General features: G+C 51.5%; 1 protein-coding gene across 1 annotated transcript; it reads right to left on the bottom strand.

The window, feature by feature from the left end:
- Positions 1-172: 172 nt before the first annotated feature.
- Positions 173-23,396, bottom strand: SLC7A9 (solute carrier family 7 member 9). The gene is given in 13 exon segments (NM_001048109.1): positions 173-292; positions 1,780-1,954; positions 10,409-10,558; positions 11,515-11,611; positions 17,266-17,369; positions 18,838-18,961; positions 19,406-19,450; positions 20,028-20,127; positions 20,360-20,485; positions 20,676-20,918; positions 21,137-21,284; positions 22,610-22,728; positions 23,346-23,396. Coding segments are annotated over 12 exon segments (1,473 nt in total). The 5' UTR covers positions 22,706-22,728; positions 23,346-23,396; the 3' UTR covers positions 173-227.
- Between the last annotated feature and the right edge of the window lie 890 nt (positions 23,397-24,286).

The raw sequence follows: 24,286 nt of genomic DNA, 5'->3' as shown, positions 1-24,286 counted from the left end.
GCCATCCGTCAGGTGAGGTCTTCACCCGCTAACTTCAGCAAACACCTGTCACTTCTCTCTAGAACCCCTGCCCAGAGAACCGGGGATATCTAAAAACAACAGTATCATGAACATCCGAATACAGTTCTTTTTTTCTTACGGAAAACATCAGGAAGAAATAACCACAAATATTGCTTACAAAAATAAATTTATCGCAACTTGGACTTGGCTCTGGGAGGCCGAGCTTGTTACTCCAGGGCTTCCTCCGGCGGCACGACTTCCATCAGCATCTGCAGGTGCATGGTGATGGGCTCTGGAAGAAAAGCCGGTCAGAGTGAGGTTAGAGAACTGGAATGAGAAGCTGGCTTCGCTTGCTTCCCAGGGAGCAGTAATACCGTCCCTGCCCCGCGCACGGGGCTGTGTCCCGAGAGCCCAGCCAGGACGACTCCCAACCCGAAGCTACAAAGCAGGTGGTACTGCTCGGCTTTAGAAAACCCAGCCAAGCTGCTCCCTACGAAAACTGTTGGAAGCTGGAACTAAGAAGGTGAACAAACGATCTAGATTTTAAGCAGGATGCAGGCCCGGTGACCGTGGACTAAATATTCAGCTCTCGGTGAGTGGTCATTGCACACGGACAGAGAAGGGAGTCGTGCATCTTCCCCAGAGGACGTGGTTTGGTGGCAGTAAAGATAGCTAGCAGGTTCCTACGGCTTTACTGGGAAGTGGCCCCCAGGGTGGCTCTCCCTTCAGCCCACGTCCCCGGAGCGTGGCTAGATTCCCTATCAGTGGGATCAAACCTCAGCTCATGCTCAGACACGTCGGTTCTCACAGCGACACACGTACTTTCCTTTCTGCTGTCGTGTGCCTGCAACTGTCTCTCCACTTAGGGCTTCCATCAGAGTCAAGAGATTAGGCGGTGGGGATTGCTCTTCCAGGAAAGGAAAAATCCCCAGTAGAAGTAATAAAGCCCTATTTTGGGTTTGGCTTCACTTTGCTGGTCAACATGGAACAGATTCCGCGTCGCCCGTAGTACCAGTGAGGCAGGCCTGCAGGCCGAGCCAGGGGCTGAGCCAGGGGCCGAGCCGCCCAGGCCAGAGAAGGGCATTCCCGGTGCAAAGTCTCAGGGTCAGCCGCGCCCCCACCCAGTTGGGTTTTGCTCCCTGGAACCTTGTAGGTCTCTCTGGGTTGCATTTGTGTAAGTAAACCCCAGAGAGGTGCCTGAGGGCCTGGTTGTGCTTCCCTGTTCGGAGGAGAAGCTGAAGGAGCAGAGGCAGATTTCCAACCACAGTGACTCAGTAAGCATTAGGTGACTGCTGTATACACCCGCAGTGACGCTGCGCAGCCCAATTCGGGCCCTCGTCCCCCACTGTCCTGGTTTGGCTGTGTCTGGGCTGCTGCTGGGCCTCACATGCTGTCTGTGGGGCGGGAAAAGGAAGTGGTTGGATGGGAAGTGCTCTGGAGGCTGCACGCGCAACGATGTGGACATACTTATCGGTACCGAACTGTACACTTAAAAATGGTCGGGACGGTCGATGTTACGCGTATTTTACAATGAGAAAAAAAGAAAAAAGAAAAGCCGATGGTGGTTCCCCTTCCTACTCGTTACAGTAATTGACGGGAGCAAAGGCAGAGGCCGCAGGTGGCCCCCAGAGGTGTCACACGGAGGAGAAGGTGACCTCGGGTCACTGCGTGAGCTCCTGGGATAAGACAGTCTTGGTGGCATCGGGCCGGGACGGGGGTCGCGGGCCGCTGCACCTGTCCGAGCTTCGCTAACACGGCAGCCCCTCGGCTGGTACTTACTCGAGATTTTCTGAGCCCATCCAAACTTATAGTGGACGAACAGGAAGTAAAAGATAAGGCCGCTCAGTATAAATAGGACACAGTAGAGGTACTCCCACGCGGGTTTGCTGATGATCGGGGCCACGACCAGGAACACGGAGATGAGGGTCACCAAGATGGGGATGAAAATGGGCACCTGCCGGCAGAACCACAGGGTGTCAGGATGCGGCCACGGGCATTCACCTACATCCTGAGGATTTTCGTCCAAGACAAAACACGGACACAGGAAGTCTACGAACTCCGTGTGCCGGTCCTCCAATTTCTGTACTTTCGAGATAATTTTGCCAATCTTATTTTATCCCATCTACCTCCCCCACCCCTTTCCTTAGAATATTAAAGTAAATGTCAGATATGGTGTCATTTTACCTGTGAAACATTTGGGACATGTCCTCCTCCAAGTCCTGAGGAGGACTTTTTGTTTTTAACATGTTTATTCCCTCTCCCTCCCTTTTCCCCCTTTTCCCCTGTCACTGGCTTGTTGTAGGAATTGGATGATTCACCCTTTACAGGGTCTTAATTCTAGCTTTGCCCGAGAACTCGCTCCTCTGTCCCTGCACAAGGGTAGTGGATCTGGGGGCAAGGATGCTTCGTCGTTGGAGCAGTGTGCTTCCCCTGGTAGCACGTCGCGGGGCCCTGAATGCCCCTCTGTCCCACTTCCGCTCGCCAAGGTGACGATCCTTCCAGCCAGTGGGCTCAAGGGCCGGGGAGGAAGCCAGAGCCACCAGATCTGGACTCCCCCCGCTTCTCCAGGGAGCTGTTCACTCTTAGCTGGAAATGGCACTTAGAAACCATAAGCTGGGGGGCTGGGGTACTCACGGTTCTTAGGGACAGACAGAAAATATTTTTTTTCCAAGAAGGGAAAAAATTGGCAAGTTCATACTGATATTTCCAATTCATTGCATTTTTCTCCCCCTTAGATTTAGATCTTTTTTTCCTTATGCTTCTGAAAACCTTATTTCTTAATGGCTTTGGCAAAATTCCTTACCTGCTTTACCCTATAACATGCCCATAATAAATAGACAAAATAACTGTGCCAGTACGACCACTACTGGAAGTGTGGTATGAAGAGTAAGATTTCTTGTAGCTCTTTTTAACCTCCGAACATAACCCACAAGGGAGGTTCATTCAAAAAACTGCACTTGACTTTTTCTCTGTGTGGTGTTGTCCTTTCCTTTCCTCATCGCAGAGTAAGGTTTCTTACTTTGTTTTCGTTTTTTGCGGATTTGTTTTTTTTCCCCTTTTATCTTAAATTTTAAACTACTATAATTTTAAACTTCTGATTGATCTTGCTTTATCCTTCCATCATTTATTTCTGAGAATAAACACACACATAAAAGCTCAACCATCAGGCACACACTCCTCTTTCACCGCCCCCATATAAAAGCTGGCAAATACAAAATTGATGGTTTTACATTTTGCTTTTTCCTATGAATATATGCCAGAGATGGTGCCCCCGCCACACAGAGTATCACCCCTCCATCTTTTACAGCTGCATCCCACTCGACTCTGTGGACGTCTCAAAATGTACTCCACCAGCCTCCCATGGATTGACTTTTGGGTTGGGTGGAGCTTTTCTTGAATACAGTTACTGCTGCAGTAAATACCCTTGTGTGTATTTCATACTTTTGCCAGTATCATCTTGGGGGTAGATTACCCCAAAAGGGGGTGGCTGGGACAAAAGATAAGTGCAAGTGTAATTTTGCTAGACGTTGAGCAGTCCCCCTGCCTTCACAGCAGCTATTCCATTTGTATTCAGACACCATGTGGGAGGAAGTGGGCTGCCAACCCCCCCCCCCCCCCGTGGCCTCTCCAAGATGGGGAGTGGCTGGAGCGTGGGATCTGCCCGTCGGATGGGCAAGCAGCGGCACCTCATCAGAATTGTGGCCTGCATTCTCCTATGGGGGGGGGGGTGCTTGCTGGGTTTCATTTGCTTCATTTTTAAGAGTCATTGCAGTTTCTGAGCTGTCTCTCCATATTTTTTGTTTGTTTATATGTTCTGTCCATTTTAGGTGTCGATAATTCCCATCTCCATTTTAGGAACTCTTTAAATTAAGGATAGTAGCCCCCGTTTTGTGACATTATTGCAAGGATTATTTCCCCATCTGGTATGCATGTGCATTTTTAACTTTCTTCTCTTTTTCTCAATGCCTAAATTTTTATTTTGTTGGGGTTTTATGTTTGTCACCATTTTCCCCTTATTGCTTATGGATTTTGAGTCCTAGGAAAGATCCCTTCCCCATTTCTGGACTACAAAGCAATTTATATAATTTATATTTTCTTTATGCATCAGCATCATAATATTTACATTTCAGAACCTTCATGTTTTAATATCCTTTTTTCTGAAGAAAAAAAATATCCTCTTTTCTGTTTTGCTGGCTAGTCTTGCATCGGACTGAACTTTGTAATCAACTCCTGCAACTCTAGAAAAAAAAATCAGATGTATCATGGTCTCATTAAACGTCTAAATTAGGGCAGCCCCCGTGGCTCGGCGGTTTAGCGCCACCTTCAGCCCAGGGCGTGATCCTGAAGACCCGGGATCGAGTCCCACATCGGGCTCCCTGCATGGAGCCTGCTTCTCCCTCTGCCTGTGTCTCTCTCTCTCTCTCTCTCTCTCTCTCTCTCTGTGTGTCTCTCATGAGTAAATAAATAAAATATATTTTTTAAATGTCTAAATTAAGAAACAGTGACATCTTGGGGCACCTGATGGCTCAGTCAGTTGTGTCTGACTCTTGATTTTGGCTCAGGTCATGATTTCAGGATTATGACATAGAGCTGCAGGTTGGGCTCCGCACTATGCATGGAGTCTGCTTGAGATCTCCCAGTACCCCATCTCCCCCCCCACACCTCCCCCTCTAAATAAACAAAACAAAAAACCTGTAAAATCTTTATGATGCTATTTTTCCTAAGAACATGTATGGATTTTCACTTGTTCAACTGACCCATTTCTATGTTTCAAAAGAATTCCACTGCTACAACTCAGAGGCCTCACTTCTTATAAAGTTTATGGCTAGGCACTTGTTTATTATTCGTTTTGGGGAATAAGTGCTTTTGTTATCTTTGTTATCTTTGTTATCTCTTAATTGGGTGTCATTTTTATAAATAAAGGCTATTGATTTCAGTACGTTTCTTTTCTTTTTTTTTTAAGTAGGCTCCATGCTAGGCATGGAGCCTAGTGTGAGGCCCGATCTCAGAACCCTGAGATCAAGCCCTGAGCTGAAATCGGGAGTCGGACCCTTAACCAACTGAGCCATCCAGGCGCATTTATGTCTCATTATTTTACCGTATTTCCATGTATTTTTTTCTTTGATTCTTTTGGATGTTACAGAGGCACAATGTATCTTTGAAAGGAGGGAAGTTTTAGACTTTAAAAAGCCTTTTCTAATTCTTATGCTCTGAATTGCTTTCTCTTATTTATTTATTTATTTATTTATTTTAAATTTTTTATTTATTTGTGATAGTCACACAGAGAGAGAGAGAGAGAGAGAGAGAGAGAGAGGCAGAGACATAGGCAGAGGGAGAAGCAGGCTCCATGCCGGGAGCCCGACGTGGGATTCGATCCCGGGTCTCCAGGATCGCGCCCTGGTCCAAAGGCAGGCGCTAAACCGCTGCGCCACCCAGGGATCCCGCTTTCTCTTATTTAATTGCCTTGCCACAGTCTCCAAAATGCAGCTACATGAGAGCTGAAACGGAAGGTATTCTTGAGGACATCCCTCTAGTGCCACCTTCTCAATTACAATAGCCGTCAGCTTTTTGCTGAAGGGGTATGTGTGTGTTCATGCTAAGGAAACAGTTATCAATTCCTATCTGTGTTTTTATCAGTAGTGTATGTTGAATTGTATCTGGCGAATTTTGTAATCTGTAGGAGGTGATTATAGGGTTTTCCTCCATAGATATATTAATACAGTGAAATGTATCCATCCATGAATTAAATCCGTAATTAATAGGTTTTGTGATCCTTGCCGCCCTTGCGGATGTGACTTAGTCATGGGATATTATCTTTTTAATGTAATTGGGTTCTGTTTGTTAAACAATTTAAGATTTTTATATCAATATTCAAAAATGAGATTAGTCTGTGATTTTTTTCTTTTTCCCTTTTCTGTGCTTTCTAAGGTTTGGTATCAATATTATAGTTGATAGAAAATGACCCTGAGATCAAGACCTGAGCTGAGATCAAGAGTCAGATGCTTAACTGACTGAGCCACCCAGACACCCTGTTGATAGAAATAATTTGAAAAACTAGTAAAGCAACCTATACCTAACCTTTTATTTTAATTTCCTTAAAGATTTTAAGTAATCTCTATACCCAGCATGGGGCTTGAACTCACAAGCCTGAGATTAAGAGTCACATGCTCTACCAACCAAGCCAGTTGGGCACCCTTGTAGCTAACCTTTAAAAATATGAGAGGAAGCACAAACACACAAATAAAAATGGTGAAATTGGGCAGCCCCGGTGGCTCAGCGGTTTAGCACCGCCTGCAGCCCGGGGTGTGATCCTGGAGACTCTGGATCGAGTCCCACGTCGGGCTCCCTGCATGGAGCCTGCTTCTCCCTCTGCCTGTGTCTCTGCCTCTCTCTCTCTCTCTCTCTCTCTCTGTGTCTCTATGAATAAATAAATAAAAATCTTAAAAATAAATAAATAAAAATGGTGAAATCATCTCCAGAACATAAGAATTTTTTTAAAAATCATAAAACTAATTTGTACAACTCTATGTAGATAAATTTGATGAAATGGACAATTTTCTGGGAAGATGAAAAGTTACTAAAACTAACCCTGTCAGAATCCGAATTCTCAGGGAAATTCCAAAAACCAGATAATCTGACTAGCAATCTTAAATTCTTTTTTGTTTATTAATTCCTTATGCACTCTTTTGATTTTCTTTGTTGTTCTTTCTCCTGCTTTTTGAGTTGCCTATTTGTTTTCATTTTGATTGCTGTATTTAATGCAGTAAAACTTCCTCAAAGCACTGATCATAGATCATGTCTTACTGTTATTTTTAGGAATTTATATACCTTCATTTCCTATTTGTTGGACTGAAAAGTTTGATTTAAAAAAATAATTTCCTGTTTCATTGCATTATAGACAGAGAATGTGGTTGGTCTTTATTCCTAATTTTTTTTAATCAAGGTTTTCTTTGTGGCATTTGTCAATTTTCAGACATGTCCCATATGCGCCTGCTATTTTGGGGACTCAGAGCCTGGACAGGGTCTCTAAGATCTGCCGTGGTCTGTTCAGGGCTTGTCACTTGTACTAGTGAGATGTCTGGATCTGTCTTGGACTGAGGGAGACACTTTAAAGTCTGTATGTGTGTCTCCTTGTACTTCCTACAGTTTCTGCTTCATAAAAATGACCTCTGTGTGATTCGGTGAATAGGTTTTCATGCCTGCCATCTCTTTACTGTGAATTTTGGCCATTAGCATCACTAAAGACACTGAAGTGAGTGTCTTGTGCCTGAGTACTCCTCTGATAGGATCACAACCCCTGTTTTCTGAGTATTATTTTCCTTTGCTTGGTCTGTCTTTGCTTATCCTCCTTTGCTTATCCTTTTGCTTCTCCTTTCTGTCTTTGCTTACCCTTTTCTACATATTGTCTATCCTTTGTAAACCTGCCTGAAAAATCTTTTCCCTTTAATGGTTGATTTAGGCTCATTTAAACTCTATAAACCAGGGCATCTGGGAGGCTCAGCGGTTTAGCACCTGCCTTCCACCCAGGCGTGTTCTTGGGTCCTGGGATCAAGTCCCACATCGGGCTCCCTGCATGGAGCCTGCTTCTCCCCCTGACTGTGTCTCTGCCTCTTCTCTGTGTCTCTCATGAATAAATAAATCAAATCTTTAAAACAATTTAAAAAAAATAAACTGAATAAACCAGTTTATCAGTGTAACTGACCAGTCTTTGCTCCACACTGTTTTACAGTCCTCTATGCAGGCTTCTACTTATTGTTAGTTTTCTACCCTTAACGAGTGACATTCTGTGGGAAAACTCTCACCTGAGGCCCATTTCTCTTATTTTAAATGGGGAGAAAAGATCATGTATCACAGTCCCAACCAGTGTCCTTAAATACAGCTTAAACACAGTAAATGCATGTAAATACCCAACATGCATCATACCAAGAAGTAGTAACTGCTTTAAAAGTGATTTCCCCCTGACCAGTTAGTACAGTTGTGAACAAGTGGTTACCATGAATGCGGTGACACGGCCCCCCAACGTGAGAGTGACACGTGACTCTCACTTGTCAGTGTGCCTACGCACGATTCTGACTCGTGTTGGATTTGGAGCCCAACTTGAAACATTTCTCTATTATATTTGAGGATTTAAATACTGATTTAATAAATATTAAATAGGAACCTATAATGATTATAACTAAATAACTAATAATTATAAACTAAAACCATAATTGAAAGTTAAATGTAATTGAGTAATATTAATTTCCCCACATAGCTAGCAGGTAGAAATAGGAGTATAAAGAGGTTTATAGATTTATAGAGTCTAGAAAGTTTTGGGATGTTAAAAACTAATAAGCAAAAACAAACAAAAAACCCTAATATGCATTCTACCAAGAAAATGTTAACCAGGAAGATATTCTGATTGTTTCCCTATTGGAGTCTTTATATAGAGGGTCTTTTATGATACGGGGTCTTATACGCATGCGCACATGTTTGTATGTCTTTATTTATTTTGGATCTATCTTTTGGGGTCTATAAATGCTGTTTTTGTTCTCAGAGTTGCCATTATAAATAGTAAATATCACAGCTCACTCTCCTCTTTTCTATACATTGTCTATAATAAGCAGTAATAGTATTAGCTAGGGAGTCTTCTCTTTCCTCCTCCTAATTTTAGATGGTAGCCTGGGGCAGTTTCCTAGGCATGCTTTCCTTAACTGGCACGCTTTCATACGCTTTCCCTTCCATTTTTGTCGTATGATATTGTCAGTGCTCGATGTTTGCATCCTTGTGTCCCCTTTATCTCGTATCATTTAGTCCAGTTCTGTAGTTAAGTGTATTCACCTTGTGCCACTGACTTTTTGGTTTCTGAAGCTTGTTCTCTAGGTGATTCCTCCTGAGGGTTTCATGTAACAATCCATGCCTTGAGGTGTTTCATATTAGTAACTTTATTCTTTTTTTAAAGATTTGCTTATTTGAGGGAGAGAGAGAGAGTGAGAGAGCACACCTGTTGGAGAGTATGGGGAGGAGGGGCAGAGGGAGGGAGAGCATCCACAAGCCGACTCTCTGCTGAGCACGGAGCCCAACACGGGGCTTGATCTCACAACCATGAGCCCATGACCTGAGCCGAAACCAAGAGTTGGCTGCTCAACCAACTGAGCCACCCAGACGCCCCTTGGTAGCTTTATTCTTCGAGGTCAATTTGGACATAAAGCCTTTGGCTTATATTTTCTCTCTTTGAATACCCTAAACATGTGCCCCATTGTCTCAGGGTATGAAGTGTCGCTGATGAGAATCCTAATACCTACATTAACTTTATAAGTGAATTGGGGTGGAGGGAGGGCATGACAGGGGCAGTGGACACCCAAAGCATGATCTTTCGAAGTTCCGTAATTTAATCAGAACATATTTCCCTCTTGCTCCTTCTAGCTGATTCTCCAGTGATGTCATATACCTTCCAGAATTTTGGTTCTGGTCCCCTCCTTTCATGGTCCCCCTCCCACTCTCCCCCCTGTCCCAGGAAATGTTTCTTGAATTACAGTTCTAAAGCATTCTGTTGCCTTGGGGTGCTTGGTTGGCTCAATTGGTTGAGCGGCCAACTCTTGATTTCAGCTCGGGTCATGATCTCTGGGTCACAGGTTTGAGCCCCATGTTGGGCTCCTAGCTCCACAGGGAGTTTGCTTGAGGATTCTCTCTCTCCCCGTGCCCCTCCCCCAACTCATGCTTGCACTCTCCCTCACTCAAACAAACCCTTAAAAAAAAAGAATTCTGTTGCTTTTATTTGCTGCTTCTTCAGGGATTCCAGTTCTACATGTGTTAGGGCACTTCTTCCCCTATTTTTGATATTTTCTCTCAAATCCTCTTTCTTATTTAAGGGATTTTTGTGCAGATGAGAAATCTATTCTACCGTCATGATTTTGCCTGCCAGATGACCTGATTGAGGTGGGACTTCTAAACCCCATGTCTCAGCTGGCTCCAGAGACTTGGTGACAGTCCAGATAACTGTCAGAAAGACCACTAGGCACATTTTTGAAACAAAATCCTAAAGCCAAAGACATTATCCTGTTCTTGTCCTGTTTAAGCCTTCAGCTTTCCTACCTCGTTCCTACATCTGCATTTGTTCAGTAGTACAGCTGTTAACAAAACAAAAGCCTCTAACATAAACAAAATAAGTTCTTTGTCGCATTGGCACATAGACCCACCCCGGCTGCGCAGGGAGGTGGCGGGGAACCCCAGTTTGCAGATGTAGACTATTAGTGGTTGCCCGCACGGAAATGGGTGTGGGTCAGAATTCAGGCGCAAACTCCACCCTAAACGATGATGTTCAAGGGAAGAGGAGTAGAGTCAGGTTGGAAACAGATTTTAAGGTAGGTATTTTTAAACCGTTTCAAGAAATCAAAGCGGCTTGTGACATTTGGGGCACAAGACCTACCTTGATAGGCCTTTCCAGGTCTTTCTTTGTGAACCTCATCACAACCAGTCCCAGAATCGTCAGGCCGTAAAAGAGCCACGCAGCAAAACTGAAGTAATTGACCAACGAGTTTATGTCACCGGGGATGATGTAAATAGTCGCTATGATGCCCTAGAGGAAGGAAGAGTGGATTCTTAGGTCACTGGTGCATAAAAACAGGATCCCTGTCACCTCCCAGGAGGCCGAAGAAGCAGCGTTTCCTGTGGATGAACCTGTCGGCATGAACGAACCCATGAATCCCCTTCTAGCTGGAGTGAACCCAGCCTTTGGCCGTGATGAGTGTTCTCCGTGACGGAGAGGACCTGGAAACGTGTGACTCTTTGAAGTTGCAGTTTTAAGCGGCGACAGAACAAAATATGCATGTACATCCCACCAGCTCCCTGATGATAAGCTTTTCTGCCAGAGAGTCTTCATCAGGGCAAAGGAGCCCGAGCTGTGACACTCAGCCTGGCTCAGCCTGGTCTTGACCAGCCTGAGCTGCACGGCCTGGGCGGTGTGGTGTGAGGCCTCCCCTAATCTTCAAAGGGAGTGGGCTGATGGACAGCAGTGGTTCTCCTGTGGGGTGGAAGGAGCCTGGCCCCGAGGCTGGGCTTGCATGGTCCGTAGGGGGTGCCACACAACAAAGGACCGTCCCTCCACTGAGAAACTCCAATTAGAGAATGTCAGAGGGCCTCCACTGCACAGGGATGCCGTGACGTCTGAACTGTTGGGCCATAATGAGAAGCAGTGATCCGGAGCCACCTCATAAAGTGGCATATTCTCCTTCCCTGGAAGCTGGTGGGGTTTTGTACAGTTATTACCAGGGACCCAGACATACGAATGTACATGTAAGGACTGTAGAGGGTAGAAAGTTGGGAGAGTCCGTGTCTTTCGTAGACAAATTCAGAACAAGGAACAGACGTTGGGCAACCTGTTGGAGCGGTCATAGGCTTCTTAGTGCACCTACTTCATGTGGAGGAGTAAAGGGAGCCGGGGCCATTTGGAAACCACTGGGCTTAGTGATACTGGTTTACTCCAGAGCCTCTCGGCCTTGAAGGGGGTGTTTTGACACCAGAATTCATACTTACATAAAAGATGATGGCGGGGGCTGGAGTCAGGCGCTTGACACTAATGTAGGAGAGCACTTTGAGCATGTGGCCCTCCCGGCCCGCCACGTACACAAGCCTGAAAGAGCAGGAGGAGAGGGATGGATGGGCACGCAGTCTGTGGTGCCACCACTGGGCTTCCCCACCAAAGCCACGGAGGAAGGGACTCAAGGGCACCTGGTGTGGTCAGTGGGAGTTGGTCTCAGGGAGCTGAGTGAATTTGGGGGAAGTAGGTGGTTAAACGCACCTGAGAGCCATGCTTCCTGGTGCTGAGGGTCAGCTACACAGGGGAGAGCATGGGGGTGGCTTGGGGTTTGGAAAGGACCTTTCAGGAGGAGACTCCTACTCTGTGTCCTCAGAATTATGCTCTTACATAATAGAAAAACCAGTCCAGGGCCAGTGGACCCCAGTGCTTGGAACACCTGACGGAAGCAAGCACAGAGGTGCCTGGCACTTCCTAAACCCAAGCTGTACAGGATTTCCATATTAAATAAAAAAAGGATGCCTGGGTGGCTCAGTGGTTGAGCATCTGTCTGTGGCTCAGGTCATGATCCTGGGGTAGTGGGATTGAGTCCGGCATCAGGCTCCTGGGAGGGAGCCTGCTTCTCCTTCTGCCTATGTTTCTGCCTCTCTCTGTGTGTCTCTCATGAATAAATAAATAAAATCTTAAAAAAAAAATAGATCTGAGAGGGGCACCTGGATGGCTCAGTAGGTTGGGCAATATGACTCTTGATTTCGGCTCAGCTCTTGGGACCCTGGGATCTAGTCCCACCTCGAGCTCCATGCTCAGTGCAGAGTCGGCTTGGGATTCTCTCTCCCTCTCTGTCTGCCCCACTCTCCATTTGCACGGACACTCTCTAAATAAATAAAATCTTTAAAAAAAAAATAGACCTGAGTTATGAAGCGGAGACAAATGGAAAATGTAGACAGGAAATTGAGAGAAGAAACAGGGAGCCCCCCGAGTTCCTTGAATGGGGTAAGAGAAACTTGAAGAAAAGCAGAGAGCTTCCATGGAACTGAAAAACAGCTTTTAAATTAAACCCAGTTCTAAATAAAAAACATACCCAGATACAAACATCACAGTGAAAGGAAAAAAAAATTTTTTTAAAGCTTCCAAATTTAAAAGATGAACTACAAAATGAGGACAACCAGAACAGCAGACATGGCACGAGAATATTTTCAAAGCAACCTGGGAAATCGGTTTTCAGATTCCGGGGCTGTATAGCTAAGCCATCGTTCAGGACTCCTGGCAAAATAAATATATTTGCAGGTGAACAGGGACTACGACACATTTTCTCTTCTTCGATCCTCATTGGAAACTATTAAATCTACTCCAACAAACAGAAAGAAACTGAACTCAGGAGTCGTTTGAAGATGCGATGTGAAGGAAACAGCAGTAAGACACGTTGATATGGATGTAAGTACACACGTTTTCAATTCTTATCATGATGAACTTTTCTTGGAGGGGAGGGTTTATAGACAAGGTGCAGCTGATCTACCGGACGTAGCGAAAGGGAGAGAGAGCCCTTGCCGGAGAGGGAGGAGAAGGGAGATGTTTATAGCCTCTGTTAGGTATTTGAGTTAAATTTTAAGGGCAATTGCTAAAAGAACAGAAAGAAAACTTCCACATCAGGAGAGAAAAGAAAAGGCATTTGATGGATAATAAGTCAGGATAAGATTTTTTTTTTTAAGCTATGAAAACACAGTATGTTGGAGATAATCCCACTGTAACAGGAATCCCATCAGATGGGATCAGATGATGATGATCGCGTAGATTGTAGATCCAGGCCAGAGATGCCCTGGGGGGTTGTTGAAAGAGACACAAGCCAAAGCCCCCCAAGGCCGAGGGGGGAAGAGACAAGGGATGGATGAACATGCTACCCGAAGCAGCAGCCCTGAGCCTGTAGGGTCCTCAATATCAATATTGGACAAAACAGAATTTAAGGCAAAATGAGTTCCTGTGGAAAATGGAAGCCATCTGCCAAGAAGATACGAAAACCGGGAGCCCTTGAAACGTAGAAGGCCAAACTTGACAAATCCACTGAGAGCAGAAGATCTGAAGAGTCAAGGCACGGGCTTGATGATGATAGAGAAATCAAGGTGACTAGAACACAATACACCTTATTTTCAAGACCCTAAGAAGCATTTTTAAAACCTGCAGTCAGCCACAAGGGAAGGTGTAAAGCTTCCAAAGAAATGAGATCATAAAGATCCCTCACTCTGACTACACCACCATAAAATCAGAAGTCAGGAATACAAAGTCCGAAAGGGCTCGTCTATTTAAAACTACGTATCTGAACTTTGAAAAAGACATAAACATGGTATCAAGTTAGTTTCCCGAACAAGCCAGTTAACACCGGGAGGAAAGGAGTTGCCAGAGGGAGACAGGTTGCAGGGGTGCTGGGACCTCACACTTTAAACCCCTCAGCACTCACAAACCTCTCCGTAAATTCCATGGGCTCATAAAGCAAGCGGGACGTTTGGAACTGGACACAATCATTGCAAGTGCGGCTGGAGGGCTGAGTAGGCAAGGGGGGAGCCAACCACTGACAGGGAGGCACCGTTTCTTCCAGATGGTACATGGCGGGGGTGGGGGGGGGCTATGAGGCGTCCCTGTGCACAGGGATAGGACAGGGCCCAGATGGGCATGCTAATAGTGGTATTCAAACCAGGAGGGAAACGACGGACTATTAATAAAAAATATTGGGACAACAGGTAGATGCTTGAGGGAGAAAAGTGAGATTTATGCCTCATATCAAAATGCATTCCAAAAAATAATGCATTCCAAATTGATCAAAGAGCCAATGTAAAATGCTAGGAGAAAACATGAGTGGATATTCTTGAAAGGAGGGAGGTTTGTCTACACGACATGGAAAACTCAGACCCCAGGAAGCAAGAATCTTGGATGTGGCCCCACAAGAATTCTACCCAACACATAATTCATAATTCTGGCCAACCCCCAAGCTGCACAGGTATCCAATTATACAAAGTTAATGCAGAATGGGCCGTAAACCTAAATGTGAGGGCTACACCTATAAAACTTCTAAAGTAAAACAGAAAAGAAACTCTTTGTGATCTTGGGTTGCGCAAAGGCTATTAGAGATGACAACAAAAGCATGATATGTGGGGAAAAAAAAAGTTAAAAACACACACATTTCCAAGACACCAGTAAGAAATGAGAAGACAGGTCACAGACTGGGAGAAAGTGTATGTGCAAGTCAGATACCCGAGAGAGGGCTTGTATCCATAATGTATAAAGAATTCTTTTTTTTTTTTTTTTGTATAAAGAATTCTTACAACTCACTAAGATGACAAACAGCCCAACTGAAAAAGTGGAGAAGAGATTTGAGTAGACATTTCATCAGAAGACATATGCATGGCTACCCGGCACATGAAAAGATGCTCAGGAGCATCAGGAGTCCTTAGGGAAATGCTGTTAAAACCACAGAGACGTGACTTATCCCCACGAGAAAGACTAATCAAGGAGACCATGCCAAACGTTAGGATGTGGAGAAACTGGGATGCTCATGCATTCCTTCCAGGAATCAAAATGGAACAGTCACTTAGGAAACAGTTAAGCAGTTTCTTCTGTAACAGTTAATCACAAATTTACTGTAGGAGCCAGAAATTCTACTCCTAGGAATCTACCTAAGAAGAATGAACACACACGTGTGTGAACGTGCGCAGTGGGCATTCAAATGGCCCAGACTGGAAGCAGCGCAAACCTCTAGCGACTGGAGAATGGATAGACAAAAGGCGGTGGCTCCGCGCAACGGAAATCCAGCCGTTGCAAGGAATGAGCAGATACGTGCTGTGACATGGGTGGACCTCAAAAATAACATGCCAAGTGAAAGAAAGCCAGATGCAAAGGACACCCTGCATCGCGCCAGTTAAATGAAATGTCTAGAAAAGGCAAGGTTAACAGACACTGGAGCAGGTCGGAGACAGTCCCAGGCCCGGTGCGGCGGGGAGCAGGGGCTAGCTGCAGTCAGGCAGGAGCGAACTTTTGGGGATGATGGGAATGTTCTAGAATCGGAATGTGAGGCTATTTGCACAGCTTTATAGACATAATAAAATCATCGAATTGTATAATTACCAAGTGAGACTTAACGGTGTTTACACCTCAGGAGAGCTATTGAAATCGTGTTCCTGGGGATCCCTGGGTGGCGCAGCGGTTTGGCGCCTGCCTTTGGCCCAGGGCGCGATCCTGGAGACCCGGGATCAAATCCCACATCGGGCTCCCGGTGCATGGAGCCTGCTTCTCCCTCTGCCTGTGTCTCTGCCTCTCTCTCTCTCTCTGTGACTATCATAAATAAATAAAAATTGAAAAAAATATTAAAAAAAAAAAGAAATCGTGTTCCTGTGTATTAGCAACAAACTTACCAGGGACTGACATTTAAAAAAAAATTTACAGTAGCACAAAATATGAAGGTTGTTTTTAGAGAGAGAGAGCGCGTGAGTGAGAAAGAACAAGCGGGTGGGGAGGAGCAGAGGGAGCGGGAGAAGCAGGCTCCCTACTGAGCGGGCCCGGGCTCGATCCCGACACCAGGACTGTGTGACCCAAGCCGAAGGCAGACACATGCCCAACCAACCGAGCCACCCAAGATATGAAATGTTTTGGGATGACCTTGACAAAACGTATGCAAGAGCCACATACTGAAACTACTGCAGAAAGAAAAGAAAAAACATTTTGGAAAAAACTGAAGACCTAAATAAAGGGAGCGGGTCCTTGCCCTCGGGTTAGAGCGATCAACACGGTTAGCGAAGATGGCAGCCCTCTCCAAATTGAGCTACAGATTCACGGCGGCCCTGAGCAAAATTTGACAAGCAGGTTCTCAAATTCGTACAGAAATGCCAAGGATCCAGAAATAGCCGAACGCTCTGGAAGAAGGGAAGTTGCTGGACTGGCACCATCTGTGCTTCGACACAGCGCCGCGAAGGATGGTTTTGCGGTCCTCAAACACGTCCACTGTATCCTCCTTGGCAATTCCGCCCTCGCAAATGAATCCATGCAGGACACCGGGCAAATGGACAAAGATGTGTTCCAGAATGTTCCCTGTGGCAGTGTTTAAGAGAACAACCCCCCACTGGGGCCGTGAGCTGAGGTTGTGTGACGTTGGGTCAACTGGAATACGATGCAGCTGCTGACGGTCTCCAGGCCGGGAGGGTCCACGGGGCTGGCGGGGCCGGCAGACGATGTGGGTTTGTGTGGGATAATAATCCCACATTATCAGAATGTGGGACAGGAACAGAACCGTGCCGGTTGCTCTCATGCTGCCACCGAGACCGTCGGGGTAAGTGGCAGACTCCCATGGCCCGAGAGCCCAGAAGGTTACTCTCGGGTCTCCATTACATATATAGTCACGGGGGAAGACGTTCAAGAGACTTCAGTAGGCAATAAACGGGACCAGCGTGTCTCCCCATGTCCCCGAATCCTGCCTTGTGCGACGTTGACAGCACTGCCCCCGCCGCTGAGGAGCACAGGGTGGGGCCACCATGCCCAGCACCGGTGCACAAGCTCGGCCGTACGTTTTGCTCTCTTTCCTGGACTTTGGGTTTTCTTATGTTTTTATTCAAATTCCAGTTTTCTGTTATGCTGTGAGGTGTAAGCCCAGCAGGGCCCTGAGGGCTTCTGTCCTGAGGCTGGTCCCTCCTCGAGTGCTGATGGGCCTCTGGTGCCCTCTGGCCTCCCCGCCCCCACCCCCACACCAAGTGAGTGCTGGGGTTCCCTACCTGCCCGCCGTGAAGCAGGTCCCGTTGGCAGCACCGATGGTGGAAAAGGCCACGAACAGGGGAACCACCCAGGAGGCCGGGTAGAGAACGCGGTCACCGAACGTCTGCAGAGAGCAGCACAGGAATCCTTTTTTTTTTTTTTTTAAGATTTATTTATTTATTCACGAGAGAGAGAGGCAGAGACACAGGCAGAGGGAGAAGCAGGCTCCATGCAGGGAGCCCGACGTGGGACTCGATCCTCGGTCTCCAGGATCACGCCGTGGGCTGAAGTCAGGTGCTAAACCCCTGAGCCACCGGGGCTGCCCAGCACAGGAATCCTGAGGGACCTGCACACTCCACCCGAGGAAGCTGCTGGGCCTCCCCAGGGCCTGGCCTCTGACTCCCCTCGGGGAAGGAGGACCTACACGACCACTTGACCGCTTCGGAGAAGAACGACATAGCCTCTTCCCCTCCCAGAGGAAAGCAACCAATACTAACTCCACTCCTGACCATCTTGCTCATGGTTGCAGGGTGACCTCTCCTGGGGCTAAGTGTTCCCAGCGACTTGGGGATTAATATGCAAAGCTTAGAAATGCCACCCATGGTCGGGATGCAGGGAGGCTCGGTTTGGCTCCCGGGACTCCATTTAGAGCATAGTCTTTCCCCTTCCTGACACACGGGAGCAGCCACAAGCTCTAGAGAAAGGTTGGCCATCTGTGGGGTGCACGCTCCCCCTCTGATGCCACCATGGTGCCCTTCTGCACACCACCTCACTCCATAAAATCTGGGGACTAAGGTCCAGTTCTTCGCAGAGAAGAACTGAGGAGGCCCTGAGCCTGGATCAACCTCCACCTGTTACCTCCACCTGTTACTCTGAACAGAACCGTGTACAGACCGTAGGGAGTCAGTGCTTCGTCTTTGGTCCAAGTGCCTCCTTGGTTTGAGGGACACTTTACTGACGACCTCCCGACACAGAGAGGCAGACATGTCCTCTCCACCTCCCACCGTCCTAGCTTGTCATTTCACTGTCCTCCCGACACCCCTGGCTTCCCGCTCACCCCTCACTCAGCGTGACCCTGTTCTCCCCGCGCCCCAGCCACCTGTCCTCATGGCCCATGACCTCATCGTACCCGAGACGGCCTCTCCCCCCGCTCCCCACACACCCCCGTCGCCCGTTTGCAGTTCCCTTCCTGGCCCGCCCCCGCCCCACGAGGCCTCCAGCGCCTGGACCCCCGGCCTCTCCCACTGGCACCCACATGCATCCCCTTGCCGTCGAGACCCCCCCACAGTATAATCCTGCCCTTTGATCCCTCCCCTGCACTTCCTCGCCTGTATCCATGAAAACCCCGACCCCGGGGCAAACTCGGCCCTATGCCCCCTGCGCCCAGTGCCAGAGCCCAGGCCCCAGGCAGAACCTTCCACCCGCTGGCACAGCCTTTGTCCTCGGGTACGTCCTTGCTGCTACCCCCAACGGCTGCCTCTGCCCCGAGTCCTAGACGATGACTGCCCCCCCCTCCCCGGGGCACCTCGGCTGGGCATTTAGGACTTGCCCCGGAGCCCAGCAGCCTCCGGCCCCGGGCCCTGGGCACTCACCACGGCCACCGCCTGGGACTGCAGGAGCTCGGTGGGGGTCATGACCGTGAAGTAGGCCACGTTCATGAGAAGGTAGCAGCCTGTCACCAGTGGGATCCCGATGATGATGGCCAAGGGCAGGTTTCTGGGAGCGGCAGGGACCCAGGGTCAGAGCAGAGCACCCGTGGGAGCTCCGCGAGCCTGCGGTTCCTGTCCTGTCCTGTCCTTTCTCGCCAGCCCCATCCCTCCGCCCCAGCCAGCCTGTCCCCGTGGGGGGCCGGGGTCCCAGCTGCTGCGGGAGGCCCACCCCCACCCCCACCCGGGGTTGTCAACTGAGGAAAAAACAAAAGACAAAACCCATCCCACTCTCAGGCTCCGGGGCGGAGAAGTGGGACATCACCTGATTCACCTGATTCAAACTCAGCCTGACGTAAAGTGGGGGTTCCCGCACCGCCCGGAGCAAAGCCGTGCTCCCACCGGTGGGAATGGGCTTGGGGGGAGCCAGCACAGCAGGAAGGGGCCCCGCTTCCTCGGGGAGACAAGCGGGCTTGCGGGCCCCCGCTCCCCCCACCCGACTCTGCTTTCTCACCTGAAAGGGTTCCTGAGTTCTTCCGTGATGTAATTGAGCTGATTCCTAGGAGGGAAAAGTCACGCGAGTGACCTCCTTCGGCCTTCCTTGCTTACGCGCGTGCAACACAACCCAAGCGTCTCGTTGGAGACTCTCCGGAGAAGGTTCTCCCGCGGGGCCTCGGGGTGATCTCTTTCAGAGAAAGCCCGTGATGGTCCCCCCCCCCACCAACTGCGAGGTCTGCACGTCTGTCAAGCGATAGGCCTTTGCTCTCTGGGAATCATGAAAATTTTCCAGAACCCTCGGGAGCAACGGGTCCCCAGGCTGCTTGGGAAACCTGGAGGGTTTTGCGGGAGGGAAAGGCCAGGGTGACGGGCGGGGGGCCAGGCTTCTTCCTCACACGACACGGGCAGGACCTTGCATCTCCGCCGTGGGGTGGACGCGCTGCGGAGGCTTCTGGCCTAGTCGGGCGCCCGCCCGTCTCCGTGTCCCCCTCGGGGCCCAGCCTCGGCCACCGTGTGGCCCGCGGAAGGGGCAGGGGTCTCGGGCCTGCGGGCTCGGAGGGCGAGCGAACCGAGGGGCGTGTGGACGTGAGCCCCCCGAGCCCCGGGGCTTCTGCAGGAGCCCGTCCCAGCGAGCCTACCAGCCGTCGTAGGCCCAGAGGCCGTTATAGAAGGCCAGGCTGATGGCGCCCACAGACAGCTTCGCGCCCTCGAAAGAATTCTCGAAATTCCTTGTATTTCCTGTAATGAAGCCAGACAGCGAACTGTGGGTGTCAGAGGACCGCACCGGGACCCCGCGGCATCTCCACGACCGAAGGGCGCCGCCGTGACCTCAGGTTATCACGCGAGCTCCGAAAGGCCGGGAATCCAGAGCGGCCCCTTGGCACCCCTGCCGGGCTCCCCGAGGGACAGGCCGCGGGGGACGAGGCCCAGCCGTGTGGCACCCGCCCTGCCCGCCCCGGGGCGCGCTCACCTTGGGCCAGGAGGACCAGGCCCCCGATGATGATGACGGCCACGATCACCAGCTTGGCCCCCGTGAACACGTTCTGGACGTAGCTCCCCAGCCGCACGCTCAGCGAGTTCACGGTGGTGATGAGCACTGGGAAGAGCCAGAACGGGGGTGACGGCGCCCCCGGGCCCAGCAACCCCCTTCCTTTCCCAGGGGCCCGGAGCTGCCCTCGCAGCCGCCCCATCGGCAGGTGTGCCTGGCGGGGACCTCGGAGCCCCGCGATGCGGAAGCGGCCGGGCCCCAGGCGAGGATGACCCGGGTGTCACCCGTGAGTACTTACAGATGGCAGCGGCCGCGAGGCACTTCACCACAGCTTCGGGGGGCTTGCAGCCTGAGTAGAAGGGCGCAGAGACGTACTCGGAGAAACTGAGGCAGATGATGGCGAAGGAGGTGGGCTTTATGACGAACAGGCTGGTCCAGGAGAAGAGGTAGGCGGGGATGGGCCCGAAGGCCTCCAGCAGGTAAGGGTACTCGCCCCCCGACTTGGTGATCATCGTACCGAGCTCCGCAAAGCACAGGGCGCCTGGAACGCAGAGAGGCGTGGGGCGAGGGTGAGGCCTTGCCCTGCTCCCGGGGAGCCCCCCCACTTCTGGGGCCACCCCACCGGGCCCCCTCGGCTCTCTGGCCGGTCTGCACTCGTGCCCCACAGGTGCTGTGCGGGACCCCAGCAAGCGCGGGCCGGGGTGCGGAGGGTGCCCGCCTGCCTCGGGGAAGCTCCCCAGGGAGGCCCGTGTTCGTTACCCAGTGTTGCCAGGACCCCACAGGCCACCCAGATGATGAGACAGGGCCCCACGGCCTCCGTGTTGCTGAGCACAGACTTGGGGGAGATGAAGATCCCAGAGCCGATGATGGTGCCCACGATCATGCAGATGCCGCTGAGCAGGCCCACCTGGGATGCGGCACGGAGGGCGGTTAGGGCGCCCCCCCCAAGCGCAGCCCCCTCCCACCACTGCCGGCCCAGCTCCCGTCAAGCCCGAGCACCGTCACCACGGCCGGCCGGTGAGTCAGGCAGGCCCCCGTCACGCCCATTTTACAGAGGAGAGTGCGGAGGACAGACGGGTGATGGGGCTTCCCCGGGAGTCCCCGCGCAGCACCCCTGGCTTGGGCGGCGCCCCGACCTCTACCCCCGACTGCCCTTGACAAAGCGGCGCAGACGCCCAGATGGGTTTAAAGGCTGACTGAGCAGAGAAGTCAGGGCCCTGGTCTGCGCCAGGGGCCTCCCGGGGAGCAGGGGGGAAGGGGGGTGCAGGGGGAGATCCAGGGGCCTCCTGGGGAGCGGGGGCGGGGGGGGTGCAGGGGGAGACCCAGGGGCCTCCCGGGACAGAAGCACCCAGAGGCCGCCGAGCTCTGATGCCGTTTGGCAGGGAGTGACCGGGGCGCTGGCAGGACGGCCTGGGCTCTTCTCCCCTCGGGGCCTGTTAGGCTGATTGACCCCGGGGCTGCGGGAACCCTCCAGAACCCTTCCTCCTGCTGAGGTCTGCACTCACCGGAGCTGCCCCCAGTTTAGGAACGAGTGGAGGACACACCCCGGGGTCAGCTCGGTGCTTTTCAGGGGGAGCGACACTCCTTAGCCAGCCCCTAGGGACCCCAGACCCCAGGCCAGCTCGCAGGCAGCCGAGCCAGCCCCCGTCCCTCCTCCGGCCCCTGCCGCCCGCACAGCCCAGCCCGCCAGTGGGGCCCTCGCCGCCCCCTGACCCCCCGAAGCCGACCGTCCACGCCCCTCCAATCGCGTGGAGCCCCCCTGCCTTCCAGCCCCTGAGGGACACTGCCCCCCGCCCCTGGGGCGCAGGCCCCCCCAGTCCAGCCACTACTGCGGTCCATCTCACAGGATCACCCACGCCCCACCCATGTCGCACGCGCACCCCTGCTCGACTCCCTACAAAGGAACGTGTTTCCCATCATTGAAGGAACATGTTGAGGGACAGGCCGGGGGCAGCTCCTCGGTGGAGACCTATAGAGGGGGCGGCCCACGGCAGAAGGGCCCCCCGGACCGTCCCCCCGGGCCCGAGCAGACCCCAGCCGTCCAGGCCCTCGCCCGGTGCTGCCGAAGCACCCACGCGTTAGCCTCACAAAGAAAATGCAGGATTCACGGGCCGGAAGGCAAGAGCTCAGCCCCCAGAAGTGTTGGCTTGGAGGTGTGCTTTCCAATCAGAGATCGGGGGGCTTCGCGGGGCCGCCGCTCGCCGCCCGGGCCCTGCGGGGGGACAGACTTGCCTCCTTCTGGAGACTCGTGGTCTTGGGTTCCTTGGCCTGGATGCTCCCCGTGGACCTCTCGTCGTCTCTCCTGTTTCTCAGGCTGTTCTCCTCCATTTCTCCCGCCGGTCCTAGGGGGGCTGCGAGGAGAGCACTCGGCCCAGCCCGGCGGTGGCGGCCAGGCCAGGGCACCCCTCGGCCCCCCCGTGCCCAGCTCCACTCCACCAGCAGCGCCCAGCTAGGGCAGGGACGGGCACCTGCCGACCCCTCAGGGATGGTGTGCGGGGTCTGGGCCGACCCGGGGGAGGGGCTCCCGTGCATTTGTTCTGGCGCCGCAGGAAGCCCCCAGGGCCCCCCCCCAAGCTGTCCGTCCCTGCTCACCAGCAACGGCGTACCCCAAAGTCGTTCTACGTCCAATTTCTCTCTTTCTCTCTGTCTGTCTCTGTCTGTCTGTCTCTCTCTCTTTTTACTTTTTTCCAAAAGTAAAAAGAAGTATTTTACAACATCCTGGAAGACCCTTGGTGGAACCGAGTCCAAGGACGGCACGCATCGCCCATGGTCACGTCCAAGGCGAAGGCACCGGGCACAGGGCAGCCCCGCGGCGGCGATGCTCCCGCGCTGAGCGACAGCAGCCGCGAGATGCTGGGGGGATCAGCCCGAGGCCGAGCCGGGGTGCTCCCTTCCTGCGCCCTTTCCCTAAATAAAGTCCCTCCCAGGCCCTGGGGGGAGGGGGCTGCCCACCGCCCTGCGGCCTTACCTTTCCTCGCCCTCGCAGTGCCCGGGGAGCTGCCCAGCTCGGCCGCCGGCTGTGTCTGCGCGTCTGCACGGACGCGCCCTGGGAATGGCCATGTCTTGTGCCCAGGAGTGGAGGACGCCAGAAGGTACAGAGGTCAATAAAGGTAATTATTAAACACCTCTTTTTTTTCTTTTCTTTTCTTTTTCTTTTTTCTTTTTCTTTTTCTTTTTTTTTTCTTCCAGCAATGAAGCCTGGATCCCGCGCCCACAAGGGGAGGAGGGCCAGGCACAGGCCAGTTCCTGCGCACAGATGTTCCCGTGCTGTCGCTCACTGTTCTTTCCTTAACCAGAGCCCCCCCACATCGGGTGCATCTTGTCAGGAGATCCCTCTAAAAACTGGCAGCGGAGGGGATAAACTTTGGAACCAGCTTCCTTTTATTGCCTTAATAAGCTAGATTTACAGCCGGGGGCAGGCGGCACCCGGGGGGACCGCCGGCCGGGAACTCGCTGCGGGTCAGGGCGGGTGCCAAGCCCGCAGGACCGTGGGTGGGTCTTTCCCGCTCCCCTTTGGGGGTGACTGGGCTCCGGCCCCGCGGACCCGCCCTGCTCCGTCTGCACCTGCAGCCGCCCAGCTCCGTTTGGCCCCAGTCTGTGTTGATGGGCTCGTGGGGTGGAGAAGGGGCTGCGCATGTCCCCAACCTGCTGGGGAAACTGAGCCCAAGAGACAATGAAGTATGTGAAGGCCCCGGAGCTCCAGCCAACGCCCCCCCCCCCATTCCAGAGGTCCGAGTGTGCTCAGAGGAGCTGGGGACAGACCCACCCTCCCGTCCCTCCCCTCCAGGGCTGACTCGGGTGGCGGCTCTAATCCCTTGTCCCAGATACGTTCTCAGCGGGGAGCTTTGTACTGTTATCACCACCGCCTCCTCCGTTGTTTCCGTTGTTTCGCGCTGGGCTAAATCTGAC

The sequence above is a fragment of the Canis lupus genome, chromosome 1 (genome assembly GCF_011100685.1).
Source record: "Canis lupus familiaris isolate Mischka breed German Shepherd chromosome 1, alternate assembly UU_Cfam_GSD_1.0, whole genome shotgun sequence".
NCBI lineage: Eukaryota > Metazoa > Chordata > Mammalia > Carnivora > Canidae > Canis > Canis lupus.
The sequence above is the reverse complement of the archived record's forward strand: the minus strand, read 5'-3'. Positions and strand labels throughout refer to the sequence as shown.